General features: G+C 60.1%; 2 protein-coding genes across 4 annotated transcripts in view; one reads left to right on the top strand and one right to left on the bottom strand.

Annotated features, from left to right (window-relative positions):
• Positions 1–17,003, bottom strand: part of ZNFX1 (zinc finger NFX1-type containing 1) — a 107,640-nt gene that overhangs the window by 35,613 nt on the left and 55,024 nt on the right. The gene's annotated exons all lie outside the window — the stretch shown is intronic.
• Positions 63–15,962, top strand: ELMO2 (engulfment and cell motility 2). 3 transcript variants are annotated; one of them, XM_063147510.1, is made up of 22 exons: positions 63–124; positions 5,079–5,209; positions 5,409–5,449; positions 5,718–5,790; positions 5,973–6,023; positions 6,252–6,433; positions 8,056–8,155; positions 8,264–8,415; positions 8,540–8,618; positions 8,931–8,966; positions 9,602–9,652; positions 9,991–10,113; positions 10,329–10,466; positions 10,613–10,717; positions 10,842–10,950; positions 12,604–12,740; positions 13,022–13,185; positions 13,300–13,412; positions 13,609–13,716; positions 13,950–14,032; positions 14,170–14,247; positions 14,862–15,962. In XM_063147510.1, exons 2-22 carry the CDS (start codon positions 5,132–5,134, stop codon positions 15,060–15,062), a joined length of 2,202 nt encoding a protein of 733 aa, XP_063003580.1. In that variant the 5' UTR covers positions 63–124; positions 5,079–5,131; the 3' UTR covers positions 15,063–15,962. The 3 variants fall into 3 exon arrangements, with proteins under 3 accessions (XP_063003580.1, XP_063003579.1, XP_063003581.1); XM_063147509.1 differs by having other exon boundaries at positions 8,928–8,966; XM_063147511.1 differs by lacking the exon at positions 8,931–8,966.

The raw sequence follows: 17,003 nt of genomic DNA, 5'->3' as shown, positions 1-17,003 counted from the left end.
GGCGGCCAATAGGAGCGGCGGCCGCTACGGAATGGCAGGGGCCGTGTTCCAGGGGGCGTCGCGTCGCAGAAGAGGCTGCCGGGAGCGGCGGCGACGGGAGCGCAGGAGAGGGAGGACCGTCCCGGTGAGTGGGGTGGGGTGGGTTCGGGTGGAGGCAGCACCTCCCCCCCTCGGGAGTGGGGGGAGGGAGGGAGGGAGGGGGCAGCACCTCCCCTCCTCCGGCTCTTGGCTGCACCCCGGCGGGCGGCGGGAGGGTCCGGGGGTGGCAGCGGGCCCAGGGCGAAGCGAAGCCTGGCGCGGAGGGGCGGGGAGCGGCGGGTTCTGGGCTCTGCGCCCCGCTGGGCAGCCTGGCGGGGGTGGGGGCAGCTCAGCCTGCAGACCCCACGTTGGTCGGGGGCTGCAGGCAGGAGGTGGCCTCCGCCCGCCCAGCCCGGCCCGGCCCGGCCCGGCCTCCCGTGGGCGCCTCGCCGTTCCTTGCCAAAGACGGGGGTGGGGGTGGGTGGGGGTCTCTCCCCTCCCGCAGGAGCCCTGGGGCGGGGGCTGTTGGAAGGGCCGGCGGGGCTGCGGCCAGCGCGGGAGGCCGAGACGCCGCCCCGCCCGAGGACCCCGGCCTCTGGCCCCGCCGGGCTTGTTTGCGCGGTGCTCTTGGTGGGTTCCGGAGACGCCCCTCCCTCCTTGGAGCTCCAGCTGAACTTCTGGGCCGCCCCCCTCCTCGGAGGATGGGCCGTGGGGGGAGGAGCGGAGGACGCCCCCACCCCAGCGGAGCAGCCCCGGGCTCCTCGGGGGCCGAGTGAAGAAGGGCCGGCCGTGTCCTGGCAGGCGCCGTGTCTCGGCGGGGGCGGCTTTGCTCGAGGCCCAGTGGATGCGCCCCCCCGCTCCGCTCCCCCCCCCCCCCGCAGAAGGCTCTTCCCAGCTGGCTTGGCCCTGGATTGGGGCAGCTGGGCCTCCTTCCTCCCCCGGCGCCTCCCCTGAGGGCCTCCTCCGGCCATCCTGGCCCTGTGCTGCTCCTGCCTTGCAAAGCCAGCCGGTGCTGTGGCCACCAGTGACCAACTGCCCAGGCAGGACCACAGGCTGGGAATGGCAAGGAGCCTCCTCCCACCAGTAGGCCCTGAGGACTCTCCCCCCACCCTGGTTTCAGATCTCCTTGTCTGCCCGCACTTCCCTTTCCAGAGTGAGGCTGGTTCCTCCTCAGGCAGGACCCCCCCCCCCCCCAGCCAGGGCCTAAGACAGCTCTGCTAGGTTGGCTGACCACTCTGGGCCCCCACATTGCTGCTTCTGTGCCATGATGGAGCATAGAGAGAGGCGGAGGCAAGCCCACCACCCTCCGGCCTTTCCTAGGGGTGGGCTGGAGTTCGCTGCAGTGCCCTGCGGGGACGGACCATAGTTCAGAGAGGGAGAGCGCTCACCTGGTTCTCATGCAGCAGGGTCCCATCTTCACTCCCCAGCAACAGCCCCAGGTAGGGCTGGCAGAGACTCCGCATCGAAACCCCGGAGAGGAGCAGCTGCTGCTGCCAGTGGCGCCGGAGATACAGGGACCAGCTGTGGTCTGACTTGGTATTTCCCACCCACCCCTTTTCTATAGTACCATCTACCTACACAGCACTTCACAAGCCCCTTCCCCACTCTAGAATGGACAAGGGCCGGGGGGAGTTGGGGAAGGGCATGTGCTTGCTTCAGTTGCACTCCTGTGGTGGCTTAGCCACAATAAAGCACAGGGGTTAGGGAGGGGCACGTTCCCAAGGCTCCCTGGAAAATGCGCTCTGAGGATGGGCTTCCTAGAATAACGGGAGGTGGTGGCACAGAGGTGCTCCGGGAGGCAGCCCCACGCTTAAAGGGCAACAGGGCAGGATGGACAGAGTGGAAGATCTTCCAGGCACTGTGGACAAAGGAGCTAGATGATCAAAGGTCACGGGGAGGGATTTCTCAGGATATAGGCACAGAGGGGGACAGAGAGAGGCGTTGTTACCCATAGATGGGAAGTGATGCAGCTATCCAGGAACGGAGTAGGTAGAGGGGAGGATGCAGGCAGCTCTTCCAGCTGGAGGGCCAAATGCCATCCCAGAGGACTTCAAGGGGAGGGGAGGGGGGAAGGGACATTTCAGTGTTGGGGGGAGCTGAGGGGCAGGGGGGCTGCAGCTGCAGTGCCAGGGGCGTTTTAGGCTAAAGTTCTTATTGCCACAGCGAAGCCTCATCAGAGGGATCTCAGCCTTTTAGAACCGGTGACCCCCCCCCAAACAGGCAGGGGTGGGGATGGTGGGGCGCAGGAGCCACTTGGTGAAGTGGGGGAAGGGGGCGTGGCCACCTGGGCCTGAGGATCAGCATCCCTGGTTCAGAGAGAGCGATTCAAAGCCAGGCCCCCATGGAGAGCAGAAGGAGGAGTGGTGTCGTCCCCCGCGAGGGAGGGGTGGGCAACTGGTGTCCCTCCAGGCGACAGCTCTCGCCAGCCCTAGCCAGTGGTGATGGGTGTTGGAGGACAAAACATGTCTGGAAACAAAGCCCTATACAGAGAGACTGAAAGACCTGGGCATGTTTAGCCTGGAGAAGAGAAAATTGAGAGGAGACACGATAGCACTCTTCAAATACTTAAAAGGTGGTCACACAGAGGAAGGCCAGGATCTCTTCTCGATCCTCCCAGAGTGCAGGACACGGAATAACGGGCTCAAGTTAAAGGAAGCCAGATTCCAACTGGACATCAGGAAAAATGTCCTGACTGTTAGAGCAGTGCGACGGTGGAATCAGTTACCTAGGGAGGTTGTGGGCTCTCCCACACTGGAGGCCTTCAAGAGGCAGCTGGACAACCCTCTGTCAGGCATGCTTTAGGGTGGATTCCTGCATTGAGCAGGGGGTTGGACTCGATGGCCTTGTAGGCCCCTTCCAAGTCTGCTGTTCTATGATTCTATGATCTGGTTGCCCATCTCTGCCCTATGGGGACATTGAAAGAGCAATGGAATAGCTGGGAAGAGAACAAGCTGAGGACAGAATGAAATGATCAACTATCAAGGTTGGCAGGGAGGTTGAGGAAGGTGAGGACTGAGTGGCGGCCCAGAGATCTGGCTGTCGGGAGGCCGTCCGTGATTCTTGTGAGGGCCGTTTCTGTAGGGGCAGAAGCCAGGTGGGTGGTGGTCAGAAACCACGGGATGTATGGAAGTTGCGACACACCAGGAGTAAGCAGCAGGTGCTGAAGTTTGGAGGTGGTGGACTGGACAAGGACTGGACAGTGGCTGGAGAGGGGGAGAGCAGGAGCAGCAGCAGGGGGGTTGTATAGGGGGATCTGGGCGTCCTGGAATGTTTCCTGTGGGTGAGAATAAGCTTCCTGCCTCCCTGTTGCTGCCTGTCGGTCAGGTGCCCAGTGCCAGCTTTGCCCCTGCCCTGCCCCCTGCTGAGATTGCTGCAGGCGCCTCATAATGCTAGAGCCCCAGCAGGGCCGTCCCATGAAGCTAAATGGTTGGGGGTTCGGGGGAAATGGAAGGAGGCCCTTCATCACTTAGTGCACAGTCAAACGATAGATTTCAGTGACGGCCATCAACTGAGAGGGCTTTGAAAGGGGATTAGACAAACTCGTGGCACGTAAAGCTGTCAGTGGCTGCTAGTCGTGATAGCTAGATGGCAACTCTAGTATTGGAGGCAGTATGATGGCCTAGGATTGAAGGGTAGGTGAAAAACACTTCTGATGAATAAGTACATGTACCTGGGGAGCCTGAGCAGGAGGGTGTGATGGCGGTGCTCGTGTCCTGCTTCTGGGCTTCCCATTTGGGAACTCACTGTGCAAACAGAATGCTGGAGCAGATGGTCAGGGCCATCAGGGCTGTAATGTTCTTAGACCCCCCCAGCGCTTCATTTATTTATTTATTTATTACATTTATATACCGCCCCATAGCCAAAGCTCTCTGGGCGGTTTGCAACAGTTAAAAATGGTAAACATTAAAAAGTATACAAAATTTAAAAAACATAAAAACCAGTATAAAAACAACATTATCCATTTAAAAACAACAATTGTGGGGTCCATTAATAACAAACTTAACGTGGTTAAATGCTGTTAAAATGCCTGGGAGAAGAGAAAAGTCTTGACCTGGCGCTGAAAAGATAACAATGCTGGCGCCAGGCAAGCCTCATGGGGGAGATCATTCCACAGTGGGGTGGCCACCACTGAGAAGGCCCTCTCCCTTGTTGCCATCCTCCGAGCTTCCCTTCGCGCATCCTCTGCCACCTCCACCCAGCCCGGCAAGAAAAAAGGGTGTGCTACGCAGGTGGGGGGCGCAGCATTTCCCAGGGCTGGAGCCGGGCCCTGCTGTGCTTGGGGAGCCTTTGCTTGCCAGGGACGTTGTTCCAGAGGCTGCGGAAGGGAGGAGTGAGGGCTTCTCTCTCCCCCACCCCACCACGAGGCTCTCAGTGCTTTCTCTTCGGCATGAGGGGCAAAAGGGCCGCTCCCCCTCCCAAGCCAGTGCCAGTTGGTCCCCATCCTAGGAGGAAGGAAGGGAGACCTTGCCTGTCTTTGTGTGACAGTCTGGAATGGAAGCCCACCCTGTTGTGCTGGGCTTGGGCCCTTCCAGCCTTTTCTCAGCCAGGCTGCCCCGCTGCTGAGGGACTGAGAGGACCTCTCTGCCTCTCTCTCTCTCTCTTGCCCCGGAGGGGAGGCCGTGCCTGTGAGCTTCCCCTGCACTGCAGGCCTGTAGGTTCGGACGCTCCCCCATCTGCTGGGCCCTGGGCTTGGGTGACGCCTGCCCCTTAGAGGTGCCCCTTACCCTACCATTTGCTTAGCTGCTGGGGATTGAGCCCCTGTGCCCCTCCCTCCCTCCCTCCCTCCCTCCCTCCCCAAGAGGCAGGTGGGGGCCGCTTCCAGCAGCCAGTGCGTAGCCAAGCGGTGCCTCGGACCATTCGCTTTCGGAGGGGAAAAGACCCCCCTCCTTGCCCCGCAATGCACTGTGGCATCTGTCTGTGAGGTTCCCGGGCATGGGGGCGATGCCAGATGGCACCATTTGGGTTTGGGGTCGGAGAAACTGACCACCCGGCAGGATTCCCTCCTGGAGTTTCCTGGCTGGGGCTGGGCTTGGGCTGACTTGACTCCTCCCTCTTGATAGGTTTGGGGGGGCACTCCTCTCCCCATCGCTGCGAGAACCGAGGCTCTGGAGGGATGCCGCCCCCATCGGACATAGTCAAGGTGGCTGTAGAGTGGCCTGGGGCCAACGCGCAGCTGCTCGAAGTAGACCAGGTGGGAGCTGCAGGCCGGTCAAGTGGGGGATGGTGGAGCGGGGTGGGGTGGGTCTTCTGATGAGCTTTTGGGCGGGGCAGAGTCGGTGTGCCTTGGGGGCAGGCTTTGGGAGGAGCCCCATGGCTGCAGGACTGGCGGTGGGCAGGACTGCCCAGGGGTGTGTCCTAGCTCAGGGTTCTTTCTCTCCCCCCCCCCACAGAAGCGCCCCCTGGTGTCCATCATCAAGGAAGTGTGTGATGGGTGAGTGCTGGCTGGACCGGGGCCTTATGGAGGGCAGCCTGGCCTCTCTGCCCCCCTCCTCACTTGCTGCTGCAGCAGCCGCCACGGCTGGGGCCCAACGGGGTCCAGGCTGAGCTTGATCCTCACTCCCTCCCTCCCTCCCTCCTTTCTGTTGCCCACACAGCGGGGTGTGTGGCTTTTGTCCTTCTGGGTGTCATTCGCTGCCCCCCCCCGGCTCGATGCCAGAGTGGGGAAGGATCAACTGTTCTTCTGTGCGTTTCCCTCCTAGGTGGTCTCTGCCCAACCCTGAATACTACACCCTACGCTATGCTGACGGGCCCCAGCTGTACATAACGGAACAGGTTGGTGTTCCCCCTCCTCCTACACTGAAAGCAGCCCTTTATGGCCCTGGCAGCTGGGTGTGTGTGTGTGCGGAGAAGTGCCTGAGAGACCCCCACTAAAAGTGCAGAGTAGCCCAGGACCCCACCCGCCTCTGCCCCCCACCCGCCCCCAGCTTCCCCTAGCAGGCCCTTTTGTCTTCTAGACTCGCGGTGACATCAAGAACGGGACCATCCTGCAGTTGGCCGTTTCTCCGGTAGGTCTGGGCTGCTCCTGGCCCTGCCTGGCTGCTCCTGGCCCTGAACAAGGCGCCTCGTCTCCTCGCCCTTGCTGGAAGCGGCTCCCTCCTCCGCCGGCCGAGGGCTCCGCTTGCTGGCTCTGGGCAGGGGGCCGAGACAATCCGCCCCTGCTCTCCGGGCCTTGGCCAGCTGGGGAGGGGGCCGCAGCGGGCCGTCAAGGGCCCGGCTGACGCCCAGTCTCCCAGTCCAGGGCGGCCCGCCAGCTGATGGATCGGATCCAGTCGCACAGCATGGAGGCCCGGCTGGAGGCCATGAAAGAGCTGGCGAAGCTCTCTGCCGATGTGACCTTCGCCACCGAGTTCATCAACATGGACGGCATCACTGTGCTGACTCGCCTGGTGGAGAGTGGCACCAAGCTCCTCTCCCAGTAAGTGCCCCCCCCGGCTGCCCGTGCCCCCTTCGCCGCCGCCTCCTCCTCCTCTGCTTCTTTAGGCTCTATTGCACTTGTGCCCCAGTCCTGCTTGGGGCTGCCAGTGGTCTCCCATCCAGGGCGTGGGTCAGGGCCAGCCGCCTCAGGCGCTCCCAGGCCATGTGCCCGGAGTGGAGGGGAACGCTGGGGTGAGGTGGCGCTCTGAGTGACGCTTCGTGGCGGCCGGCGGCCGCTGGGGCTCTGGAGCTGCCCTGTTGCACCTGCTCCTTGTGATGCAGCTTTTCACGCTCTGCGGTAGAGGTGTGGAATTTCTGGGAATTTTGAAGCCATGGGAAAAACCGGGGGGAAATAGAAATTTTTGGAAAAATTGAAAAAAATGCAATATTAGCCCTTTTTAATAGATTGAAAGTCACTTTGTTACTTTAGGAACATAAAATGTAATTATGTCCAAGTTGGTTTGGCATACAATTATTACATTTGGTATATTAAAAGTACAGTGTATTCAAACTATTATTACAAACAGTACTTTTTAAATTTTTACCTTTTTTTTTGGTAACAAATGGAGCTCCAAGCTCCTGAACTGTTAGGAACGCTTGAACTGTAAGGAGCCTCTTTGGTTTTGCCAGTTTATGAGGAGCAGGAAAAAAATAATGTAAAACAACAACAACAGAGGAAACCATCAACATTAGTAACAAAGAAAATTATTTTTGTCTCTGCAAGTCCTCCACAGTGTCAAGCAGACGTAAAGCCCCCATTCCCATAAAAAGAACTGAGAAAAAGGCAGGGACCAAGACTCAATGAATAGGCAAGACATTTAATCAGACTCACTATGGGTTTCAGTCTCTGCTTCAGTGGCAGTGCTGCCCCCTAGAGGCAGAAATGCATCCTGCTCTTGCATTTGAGAGTTGTAGACTCAGTTTGCAACCTAGGACTTGCTTGTCCTCGGGGCACAGTAATTGTAGTAATCTGATACTGCGCATAATTTTTAGAAATCATTTGGAGATTGAATGCTAAAATAAAACATTCCATAATCCATTTTTTCTTAATTTTCAATTTTCCCAATTTTTTTTTTGGGGGGGGAACCAAAAAAAGCTTCGGAGGAGAAGTTGGTCAGAGACTGCTGGGCCCGAGGGCTGTCCGTCACCTGCAGTTCGATTTAGATCATCCGGACTTTCGGAGGATGTTGGGGAGTTGGAGCTGGGCGGGGGCGGGGGAGATGGGGGCCTTTTCTCTTCTTCAGCAGAAGACTCCCCCCCCCCCCCGTGGCTGGCTTCTTCAGGAAGTGGCGTATTTTGGGGAGCCACATTGTTCTGCCTCCAAATCCCACTGGTGGCTCGTGAAACTGGAGTGGCAGGGAAATTGAGGGTGCTGCCTCTGGCCTGTGAGTTGCCCAGGTCTTGGGGGGCTGGCAGGACTGTTCCTGTGAATGCCCACTGGGCTGATGTGGGGTTGCCAAGGCACGTCGGGCTGGAGCTGGTGGTGCGAAGCTGGTTGACAGCCAGCCGAGCGATGCCGTGTATCAGGAGGCCTGGCCTGGCCTGGCTGATCAGAAGGTGCTGAGGCTGGTCTTGCTGCGCCTGGCTCTCTTCCCAAAGCCTGTTTTGTGTGTCTTCGTGCAGCTACAGTGAGATGCTGGCATTCACCCTGACAGCCTTCCTGGAGCTCATGGACCACGGCATCGTCTCCTGGGATATGGTGTCCATCACCTTCATCAAACAGGTACATGTGCCTGAGAGCAGACGGCACGCCTGGGTTGCGGCAGGGCGCAGGGGAGCGCCGCTGTCCGCTTCCAGCTCGTCTCTGAACGGTGGCTTCCTCTCCCTGAAGATCGCCGGGTACGTGAGCCAGCCCACGGTGGACGTCTCCATCCTGCAGCGCTCCCTGGCCATCCTCGAGAGCGTGGTGCTGAACAGCCAGAGCCTTTACCAGAAGATCGCCGAGGAGATCACGGTGGGGCAGCTCATCTCCCACTTGCAGGTGTGAGTATCCCGATGCCCCTCGCAGGCCTCAGCTGGTCCCTGCCGCTGCCCCCCAGCGCTTGGCCTCTGCCCTGTCCCAGCTGCTGGGGCGCAGCTCATCACCTCTCTCTTGCTGCTCCTGCAGCTCCAACCAGGAGATCCAGACGTACGCCATTGCCTTGATCAACGCCCTCTTCCTGAAGGCACCGGAGGACAAGAGGCAGGTGGGTAGCCAGCCCTCCGTCCGCACTCTGTCGGGCTGAAGGCACGCGGCTGGCAGTCGGGCAGGGGAGGGGTTGGGCGGGTGGGTGGGTGGGTGGGCAAGGCTTCGCCATCGTTGGTGCAGGCCCCCGGCAACACCTGCCTTCCCGCTGGAGCCACTGTGTCTGGGGTGGCCACTGGCCAGCAGGGGCTCTGGGTTTGCCCGTCTCCCCCCGCCCCCCCGTGCTCTGCAAAAGTGTCCGCCCTGGCTGCCCCGAGGGGCTCTGGGCTGCTCCATCTGCTTCTCCTTGTGCCTTTCTGCTTTCTGCCAGCAGGACAAGCTTCTTAACCCGCTAGACCTGCCCTGCACTGTAAGTAAATTCCTGTGCCAGGGAAGGCGGAAGGAGGCCGTCGTGGGCTGTGGCTGTTCCGTTCCATTGCCTTGACGGGCCGCTGCTCTTGCAGCCTGCCCTGGGCCTCCTTTCAAAGCTCCAAAGCAGCGTAGAAATACCCTGTCGCCACATTTCACAGGGGCCCTTTCTGGCTCGGACCCGCCCCCGCCCCGGTGCCAACGCTGCAGCTCCTCAGGAGTGGAGGAGGGCCTTTCTGCTTCTTGCTCTTCTCTCTGCCTCTGCCCTGTTCTTCCTGCCTCCTGTCCGTCGGGGCAGCAGGAGGCTCTGTGGGCACTCGGGGTGTGCGGGACGAGCACAGAGTGAGGAGGGCCTCGGAGCCTTGGTGGGGCGGCCGTTGGGTGTGCGCCTGTCAGCCTTGGAGCAGGGGCTGCGTGGTGCTGAACAGGAGGTGCTTGGGGGGGATCCCAGTGCAGCAGCAAGGACCGGCCTGTTTTCCTCCAGCTGCAGTGGGGCGGCCCCCTCTGCTAGATTGGGGGAAGGCAGGCTGGCTGGAAGGGGCTGCCTGACCCCACCACAGGGGAAGGGGGGGGCGTTGCCTGCCTGCCTGCCTGCCTGCCTGCCTCCTCCACCTTTCCTCTGTCAATGTTTCACAGGAGATGGCGAACGCCTTTGCCCAGAAGCACCTGCGCTCCATCATCTTGACGGTGGGTCTGGAGGGGGACGGTCCTGGGCGCCATGGGCCTTTTTTGGCCCTTGTGCAGCATTCCCGGGGTGTTGGGAGCACTTCACAGGCGTCGCCTCAGGAATCCTCTCTTGCTGCTCCTGCTGCATGACCTCTCGCCAGGCTGGCCGGGTGGCTGCCTGCCTGCCTGCCTGCCTGCCGTCGATGCAAGATGTGGCAGGGGCTGCAGCGGAGCTCCGGTTCATCCGTGGCCAAGCGCAGGCAGGGTGGGCTGACGGGGACCACGGGGCGCTTCCCTCCTGGCAGCCCCTGGGCCAGCCGTGGGGCTTCCAACTCATTTTCGCCAACCTGCTTCTCCAGCACGTCATCCGAGGCAACCGGCCCATCAAAACCGAGATGGCCCATCAGCTCTACGTGCTCCAGGTCTTGACCTTTAACCTCCTGGAAGAGCGCATGATGACCAAGATGGACCCTAGTGACCAGGTGACTGGAAGGGCCTCGCAGCGGGGGCACCTTCAACCGAGTCTCACCCCGCTGTGGATGCGGACGGGCAGCTGTGGCGGTCTTTCTCAGCCCTGCCTGGAGGTGCTTCCCTGGCGCCTTCCGCGGGCAAAGGAAGCCGGGGTGGGGGTGGGGCCTCCACCATACGCTCAGCCTCTCTCTTCTCTTCTCCCCCTGCCCCCCCCCCCCCCGGTCAGGCTCAAAGGGACATCATTTTTGAGCTGCGAAGGATCGCCTTCGATGCAGAGTCCGAGAGCAACAGCATCCCTGGCGGTGGTGGGGCAGAGAAGCGCAGAGCCATGTACACCAAGGACTACAAGATGCTCGGCTTCACGGTAGGCAGCCCCTGGCCTGTGCTGCTGAGGGGGAGCCCACTTGGCGCTTGTTTCAGGGCCCAGCTCCGGGCACCAGAGGGGCAGGCCATGGGAGACGGGGCGAGGGACCCCCTCCCGCTGATCTGGGCGGCTTCTCCCTTGCACAGAACCATCTCAACCCTGCGCTGGACTTCACCCAGACCCCGCCCGGCATGCTGGCCTTGGACAACATGCTGTACCTGGCCAAGTGTCATCAGGACACCTATGTGCGGGTAAGAGGCAGAGGGGCCTTCCTTGAGGGCCAGCCTCCCTCCCTCCCTCCCTCCCTCCCTGCCTGCCTGCCTGCCTGCCTGCCTGCCTGGGCCCTCGCCACCATGCTTCTCTTCCTCCCCACAGATCGTCCTGGAGAACAGCAGCCGAGAGGACAAGCACGAGTGTCCCTTTGGACGCAGTGCCATCGAGCTCACCAAGATGCTGTGCGAGATCCTGCAGGTCGGAGAACTTCGTAAGTGAAGCAGGAGTCGAGCCGGAGCCATGGCAGGCAGGGGCAGTTCCACAGGGCTGTGTGTTGGCCTCCTCTCAGCCAGCCTTCCTGACCAGGGGCCCTCCGGGCAGATTGAACCTTCACTCCCATGATGCTGGAGTTGCAGTCCAACCGATCTGGAGAGCCCCAGGTGGGGGAAGGCCGTCCCAGGCCTCGGGCGAAGTCTCCCTCTGGACTTCCAAGCCTCCCTGCTAGCTCCAAGGGCTCTCTCTGAGCCGGGCCAGGCCACGTGTGGCTGTCCAGGTGTTCTGGCCTACGGCTCCTGTCAGCTCTGGCCAACACAGCCAGTGAGAGGGGGGGAATCGGGGGCTGTAGGCCAGAACGTCTGCAGGGCTGCAAGTTGCCCATGCCTGCTGCAAGCAAATGGCACGGCTTGGTCCAGCGAAGGCCCCCCTAGTCTAGTGGCAACAAGTCCCCTCGGGAAGTCCAGAAGCGGAGCGGGCCCGATGGCTGCCGCCTTTGCCCCAGAGACAGGGTATGTTTGACCACCCATGAGAAAGCGCTTCTCTTGTGAGGCGAAGGAGAAAAGGGTTTCAGGCCGAGGTCAATAGTCTCACCTTTGAGTTCTGTAGTGAACTCTCACGTAACACCTTCTGGCCCCAGTGACTTCAGCAAGTTTTTAGTTTGTCAGTTACTTCTCAAACATCCTCTTTGACACCAAAATCCTGTCATCTAACAATCCAACTCCAGCAGTCTCTCTGGCTGTTTTTCTGCTTCTCATATTCTTTATTGTAAAAAAGAATTACTTTATTACAAGTTTTGTAATTTGCTCCTCCAATTCCTTCATTGTCAATGTACGTTTCTCTTGCAAGAGATTGTTCCTTTTTCAAGATTTCCTCTCCCCTCAGGTAGCCAAGATTTCCACCTTTTAAAAAAGAGAATGCTTCTTGTAGCACCCTGACTTTGATTTCTAACCATTCTGCCGTCTCTTAGGCCTTATTTTTGCCTTTTCCAATTCATCCTAGTGCAGTTTATGTATTGTAATAATTTTTTGCAACTTGCTGTGAAAGGGTTTCACTCTCCTGACCATCGCATTCAGCTTTGCGAGTCCCCTTCTGAAATGAAATCTTAACAGCTTCTGTCTGTCGGCCCATAAAAATGTGGATCGAAATAATCTGGCCTCTTCACCCAGACGAGCCGGGTTCTGTGCCCTGCGCAGTTTTGCCGTTTCTTTCAGTTCTGCAACCTTTTCCTGCCGGCTTTCCTTGCCGCAAGGAGCAGCTGGGAGGCTGCTGCAGGGTGCTGGAGCCCAGTGGTGTCGGGAGCCCCTGCCGCCCTCTGCTCGAGCCTCCAAGGTGGCCCAGGCAGCGCCCGCATGACGCCTTCCGTGGCTCTGGCGCTTTGATTCAAAGGGCCATGGAAGGAATGCAAGTTGTGATTCTCAAGAGCTGAGCTCTGTGCCCAGGTCCTCAGCTTGTGCTTTTTCTACGCCCAAGAATCCCAGGCGTACAGTACATGGAGCCCCAGGTTTGTTTGTGAAAGCCCTGTGCAGTTGAGCCGGGTAGTGCTGCTGCTGCTGCTACCTGTCCCAGGCAGCCCACCTGAAGCGCCACTGGAGGCCTTTTGCAGTCCTTGGCTGCTCTGACAGCCCTGTTCCTCCATCTCTCTGAAAAGCCAACGAGGGCCGGAATGACTACCACCCCATGTTCTTCACCCACGACCGCGCCTTTGAGGAGCTCTTTGCCATCTGCATCCAGCTGCTCAACAAGACCTGGAAGGAGATGCGAGCCACAGCTGAGGATTTCAACAAGGTGGGGGCTCCAGTTCTGTGATCCAGGGGGAGCAAGGAGGGCTGTAAGGCCAAGAGGGGCGGGGAGGGGGGTGCCTGCCGCTGCCGCTGCTGCTGCCGCTGCCGCTGCTCTCCAGCCGGGATGCGTCCAGCTGCCTTGAGCAGGGGCTCGGACTCGATGGCCCTGTGGGCCCCCTCCAACTCGGCTATTCTAGGGTTCTACGCTGCTCTTGCCGTGGCTGCGGCTCCCCCGTCAGGGATGATGCGTTCCTCCCCTTCCTCCCTCCCTCCCTTCCCTGCCAGGTGATGCAGGTGGTGCGGGAGCAGATCACCCGGGCGCTGCCCTGCAAGCCCAACTCCCTGGACCAGTTCAAGAGCAAGCTGCGCAGCCTGAGCTACTCAGAGATCCTGCGCTTGCGCCAGTCTGAGCGGATGAGCCAGGATGACTTCCACTCCCCGCCCATCGTGTGAGTGGCCGTGAGAGGGAGGGAGGGGCGGGGGCCCCACCAGGGGCAAGGCCCCTCCTCTTAGGAAGCTCTCTTGGGAGGGGGGGGCACTCACTGGCGTGTGGCATTGCCCAGGGAGCTGCGGGAGAAGATCCAGCCAGAGATCCTGGAGCTCATCAAGCAGCAGCGTCTGAACCGCCTCTGCGAAGGGAGCAGCTTCCGCAAGATCGGCAATCGGAGGAGGCAAGGTGAGGAGGGCGCCTGCGGGGATCCTGGGGGCTGCCAACGCAGCCGGTCGGGGACGGGGCTCTTGGGCTTGTTAGGGCCCGCGGCTGACAGGGCAGGCTGCAGCGGGGTGGACGTCCCGTGAGGATGCCGGCGGCCCTCCCAGCCCTTTCTGGCGGGTCCTGCATTACCTGGGGCCCGCGGGGCCGTGTGTTGCAGAGCGCTTCTGGTACTGCCGCCTGGCCCTGAACCACAAGATGCTGCACTATGGTGACCTGGAGGACAACGCCCAGGGAGAAGTGACCTTCGAGTCGCTGCAGGAGAAGAGTACGTGTGCGCTGGTGGGAGGTGGGGAGCGTGTAGCCGGGCTGAGCCCAAGGGAGGGCGGGAGGGCGGGGGGGAGCTGCAGCGGCCACCTCCCTGGCTCTGCTGTGCAGAAAGCCACGGGCAGCTCAAGGGCTGCCAAGAGCCTGTCTGGCTTTGGGGGGGGGGGAGGGAGGGAGGGGGCTCTACCCCTCTTCCACTCCCATGTGTGGTGACTCTCCCTTTTTGCTTGCCAGTCCCTGTTGCCGACATCAAGGCCGTTGTCACTGGGAAAGACTGTCCCCACATGAAAGAGAAGGGAGCGCTGAAGCAAAACAAGGTATCAGCCCAGGGAAAGGGGCCAGGGCTCCTGGCCGGGGCGTCCCTTGGGAGGGTGGCTGGCTGGGGTGGGGGCAGGCCACCTTGTGGGCTCGGCTCCCTGCGCTAACCAGCTCCTTTTCTCTCCCACCCACCCAGGAGGCGCTAGAGTTGGCCTTCTCCATCCTGTATGACCCAGATGAGACCCTGAACTTCATTGCACCCAATAAATATGAGGTGAGCCTGGCCGCTGGGTGGGAGGCGCCTGGGGCGGCATCTTCGTCGTCGTCATCCCCCACCCCCACCCCCGAGAGCGGCCTCGTCCTCGCTTGCGTCTCGTTTTGGACCTTGAGCCCCGCCTGGCTGCACCTTGAAAGGTAGCGGGGTCCTTGTTCGCTTCCCACGGGTGGCCCACCTGGGAAAGGCGCAGCGCAGCGTGGGCCTCTCCCTTTCGGCAGGACACCGCAGAGCTGAGAGAGATGCAGGCAGCCATCGCCCAAGGACCGTGGCTGCTCCCCCTGGGGAACCAGGCCAGAGCGCTTGGGGGGCTTTGGGAAAAGGCGGGGGTGGGGGAAGAGCAGAGGAATGGTTCTTCTGACGATGTCGGGCTTTGGCTAATCTAACGAAGCGCTGCCTGAGAAGGCTTGGGCGGAGCACCAGAGGAATGCGCGCAGGGCCGCGTCTCCTGCCTCGGCTTCTCCACCATGAGCCTCTAGCCCCGCCTGACTTTGCCATGGCGAGGGGGGGGGGGGCTTTGTTTCCGGGAGGCGGAGCACCTGCCCCAGTTCCTGCTGGGTCCGCGAGTGCTCCTTCCTCTGGACCTGAAGGGGGGGGGCTTCCTCTGCCCTCAGTACTGCATCTGGATTGATGGCCTCAACGCGCTCCTGGGGAAAGACATGGGCAGCGACCTGAGCAAGAGCGACCTGGACACCCTGCTGAGCATGGAGATGAAGCTGCGCTTGTTGGACCTGGAGAACATCCAGATCCCAGAGGTGCCTCCGCCCGTCCCCAAGGAGCCCAGCAGCTACGATTTTGTCTATCATTACGGTTGACACTGGTGAGGCTGGGCAGAGCAGCGCTGGCGGCGGCGGCCCCCTCCTCTCGGAGAGCCTTCAGCCCCTCGTGCATGTGGAGGACTTCCGTTGGCCGCTCTGCTCTCTCTTGCCTGCGAGGGGGAGGCCTTTCCCCTTTGGACTGCAGGAGGGAACCCTGCTGTACGTTCTCATTTCGTTTTGCCATCTGACTCCTCCCTGCTCCGGCATCGTGACCCCCCCGCCCTTGCAGGAAGAAGGGGTGGGGTGTACATGGCCTTGCAACCCCTTTAGGAAGAACTGGCTCCTGGAAGACGGGCCCCCCGAGGCAGGCTTAGTGCTCCCCTTACCACAGAGGAATGTGGCCTCTCCTGTGGCTCCGTGGCAAAGCAGTCCACGCTATGTCTTTGGTAGCCCCTGCTGAGCTGTGCTTAGCTGGAGAGGCGTCATCCGTGGCCACCCTTGCTTCTTCCTGCAGGGTGGGGCTAGCAGTGGAGGCCTATTAACCGTGGCCTCGTGGAACTGCCATGTCCTGGAGCCCTCCCCTGGAAGCATGCATGGCTCCCTTCTGTGGGCTCGCAGAGGCCACAGGCTCAGTGGCTGGGTACACCCAGTGGGGTGGGCTGACTGCACTGGCTGTGGACGCTGAAGCTGTGGACCTGGCCTTTGTGGATACTTTTGTCACCCGTCCAGCCTGCCCCATATGACAGGCATGGAGGCGATCCCTCCTCTGTGTTCCCATGGCAAGGAAAGATGGCTTCCCTGCCCGCCGCTGCTGCTGCTGTGCCAACTGCTTGCTCTTGGGGGCAGGTGGCCTGTAGTCTCTGCTTCAGCTGTAGGGCTTTATGGACAGGCTGGACCTGGCTCATGCCGCCCGCCCCCCCCCCCCCAATCTTTGCATTAAAGGCTCTTTTCCTCTTTTCTGTGGCTCCTGTTTCCTTCTATGTGCCAAATGCAAATTCACAGGCGAGGTGTGGCAGCCACCCACTCCAGTGCCCTGCTTGATATGCGTGTAAACACTCCTGGTGTAAGAGACCAACGAGACGTCCCTGGGGGCGTCAAGTGCCAAATATATAACAAAAAATAGTCACAAGTGCAATTGTGCCAAATAGTTTACAGTTGTGGACGATCCAGCAGAATTTCAAAACAGCTCTTATCAGTTACGTTGGGCTATTTAACGACGACAGCCGTTACGTTCGTGGAGCCCTGGCCCATCTCTCTCTTGACTCTGTGCGGTGTTCCTATAACTCGTAACATGTTCAGTATCAATTTACAATAACCGACAATGTTGCAGGAAATAATTGCACTTCTTGAATAGGCAACGTCTAAGACTAGTGTGCCGGTCCTGCTAAAGGCCAGATACCCTTCTTGCATGGGCTGTTTGGTGACTGAGTTACACATTCAGGGTGGGGGGAGCTGCATAAATCAGGGATCAACCAATTAACTAAAGGGCTATTTCCCCTTTATCAGAAAGCTTAATGGTGGGGGTGTGTGTGTGCCCGTGGGCACTGCCATGAATTAGTGGGGGGGAGGGAATGGGCAAGGGCTTGTGAGAAGCTGCCCCCCCTCCCGGTTGTCAAGTGCAACTTGTCTGCATGCTCTGCTCAGCCTGGCGTCTCTCTGGCTCTTTTTCCTACCCCCCCCCCCCATTTCATTTATTATTTATTTATTACATTTATATACTGTATCCATTTAAAAACAATTCTGGGGTCCATTAAAAACAAACTTAACGTCGTTCAATGCTGTTAAAATGCCTGGGAGAAGAGAAAAGTCTTGACCTGGCGCCTGAAAGATAACAATGTTGGCGCCAGGCGAGCCTCATCAGGGAGATCATGCCACAGTCGGGGGCCACCACCGAGAAGGCCCTCTCCCTTGCTGCCATCCTCCCAGCTTCCCTCGGAGTAGGCACTCAGAAGAGGGCCTTAGATGTTGAGCGCAGTGTGCGGGGAGGTTCATGTCGGG

The sequence above is a fragment of the Elgaria multicarinata genome, chromosome 1 (assembly GCF_023053635.1).
Source record: "Elgaria multicarinata webbii isolate HBS135686 ecotype San Diego chromosome 1, rElgMul1.1.pri, whole genome shotgun sequence".
Taxonomy (NCBI): domain Eukaryota; kingdom Metazoa; phylum Chordata; class Lepidosauria; order Squamata; family Anguidae; genus Elgaria; species Elgaria multicarinata.
This window is presented reverse-complemented; position numbering and strand designations above follow the sequence as displayed.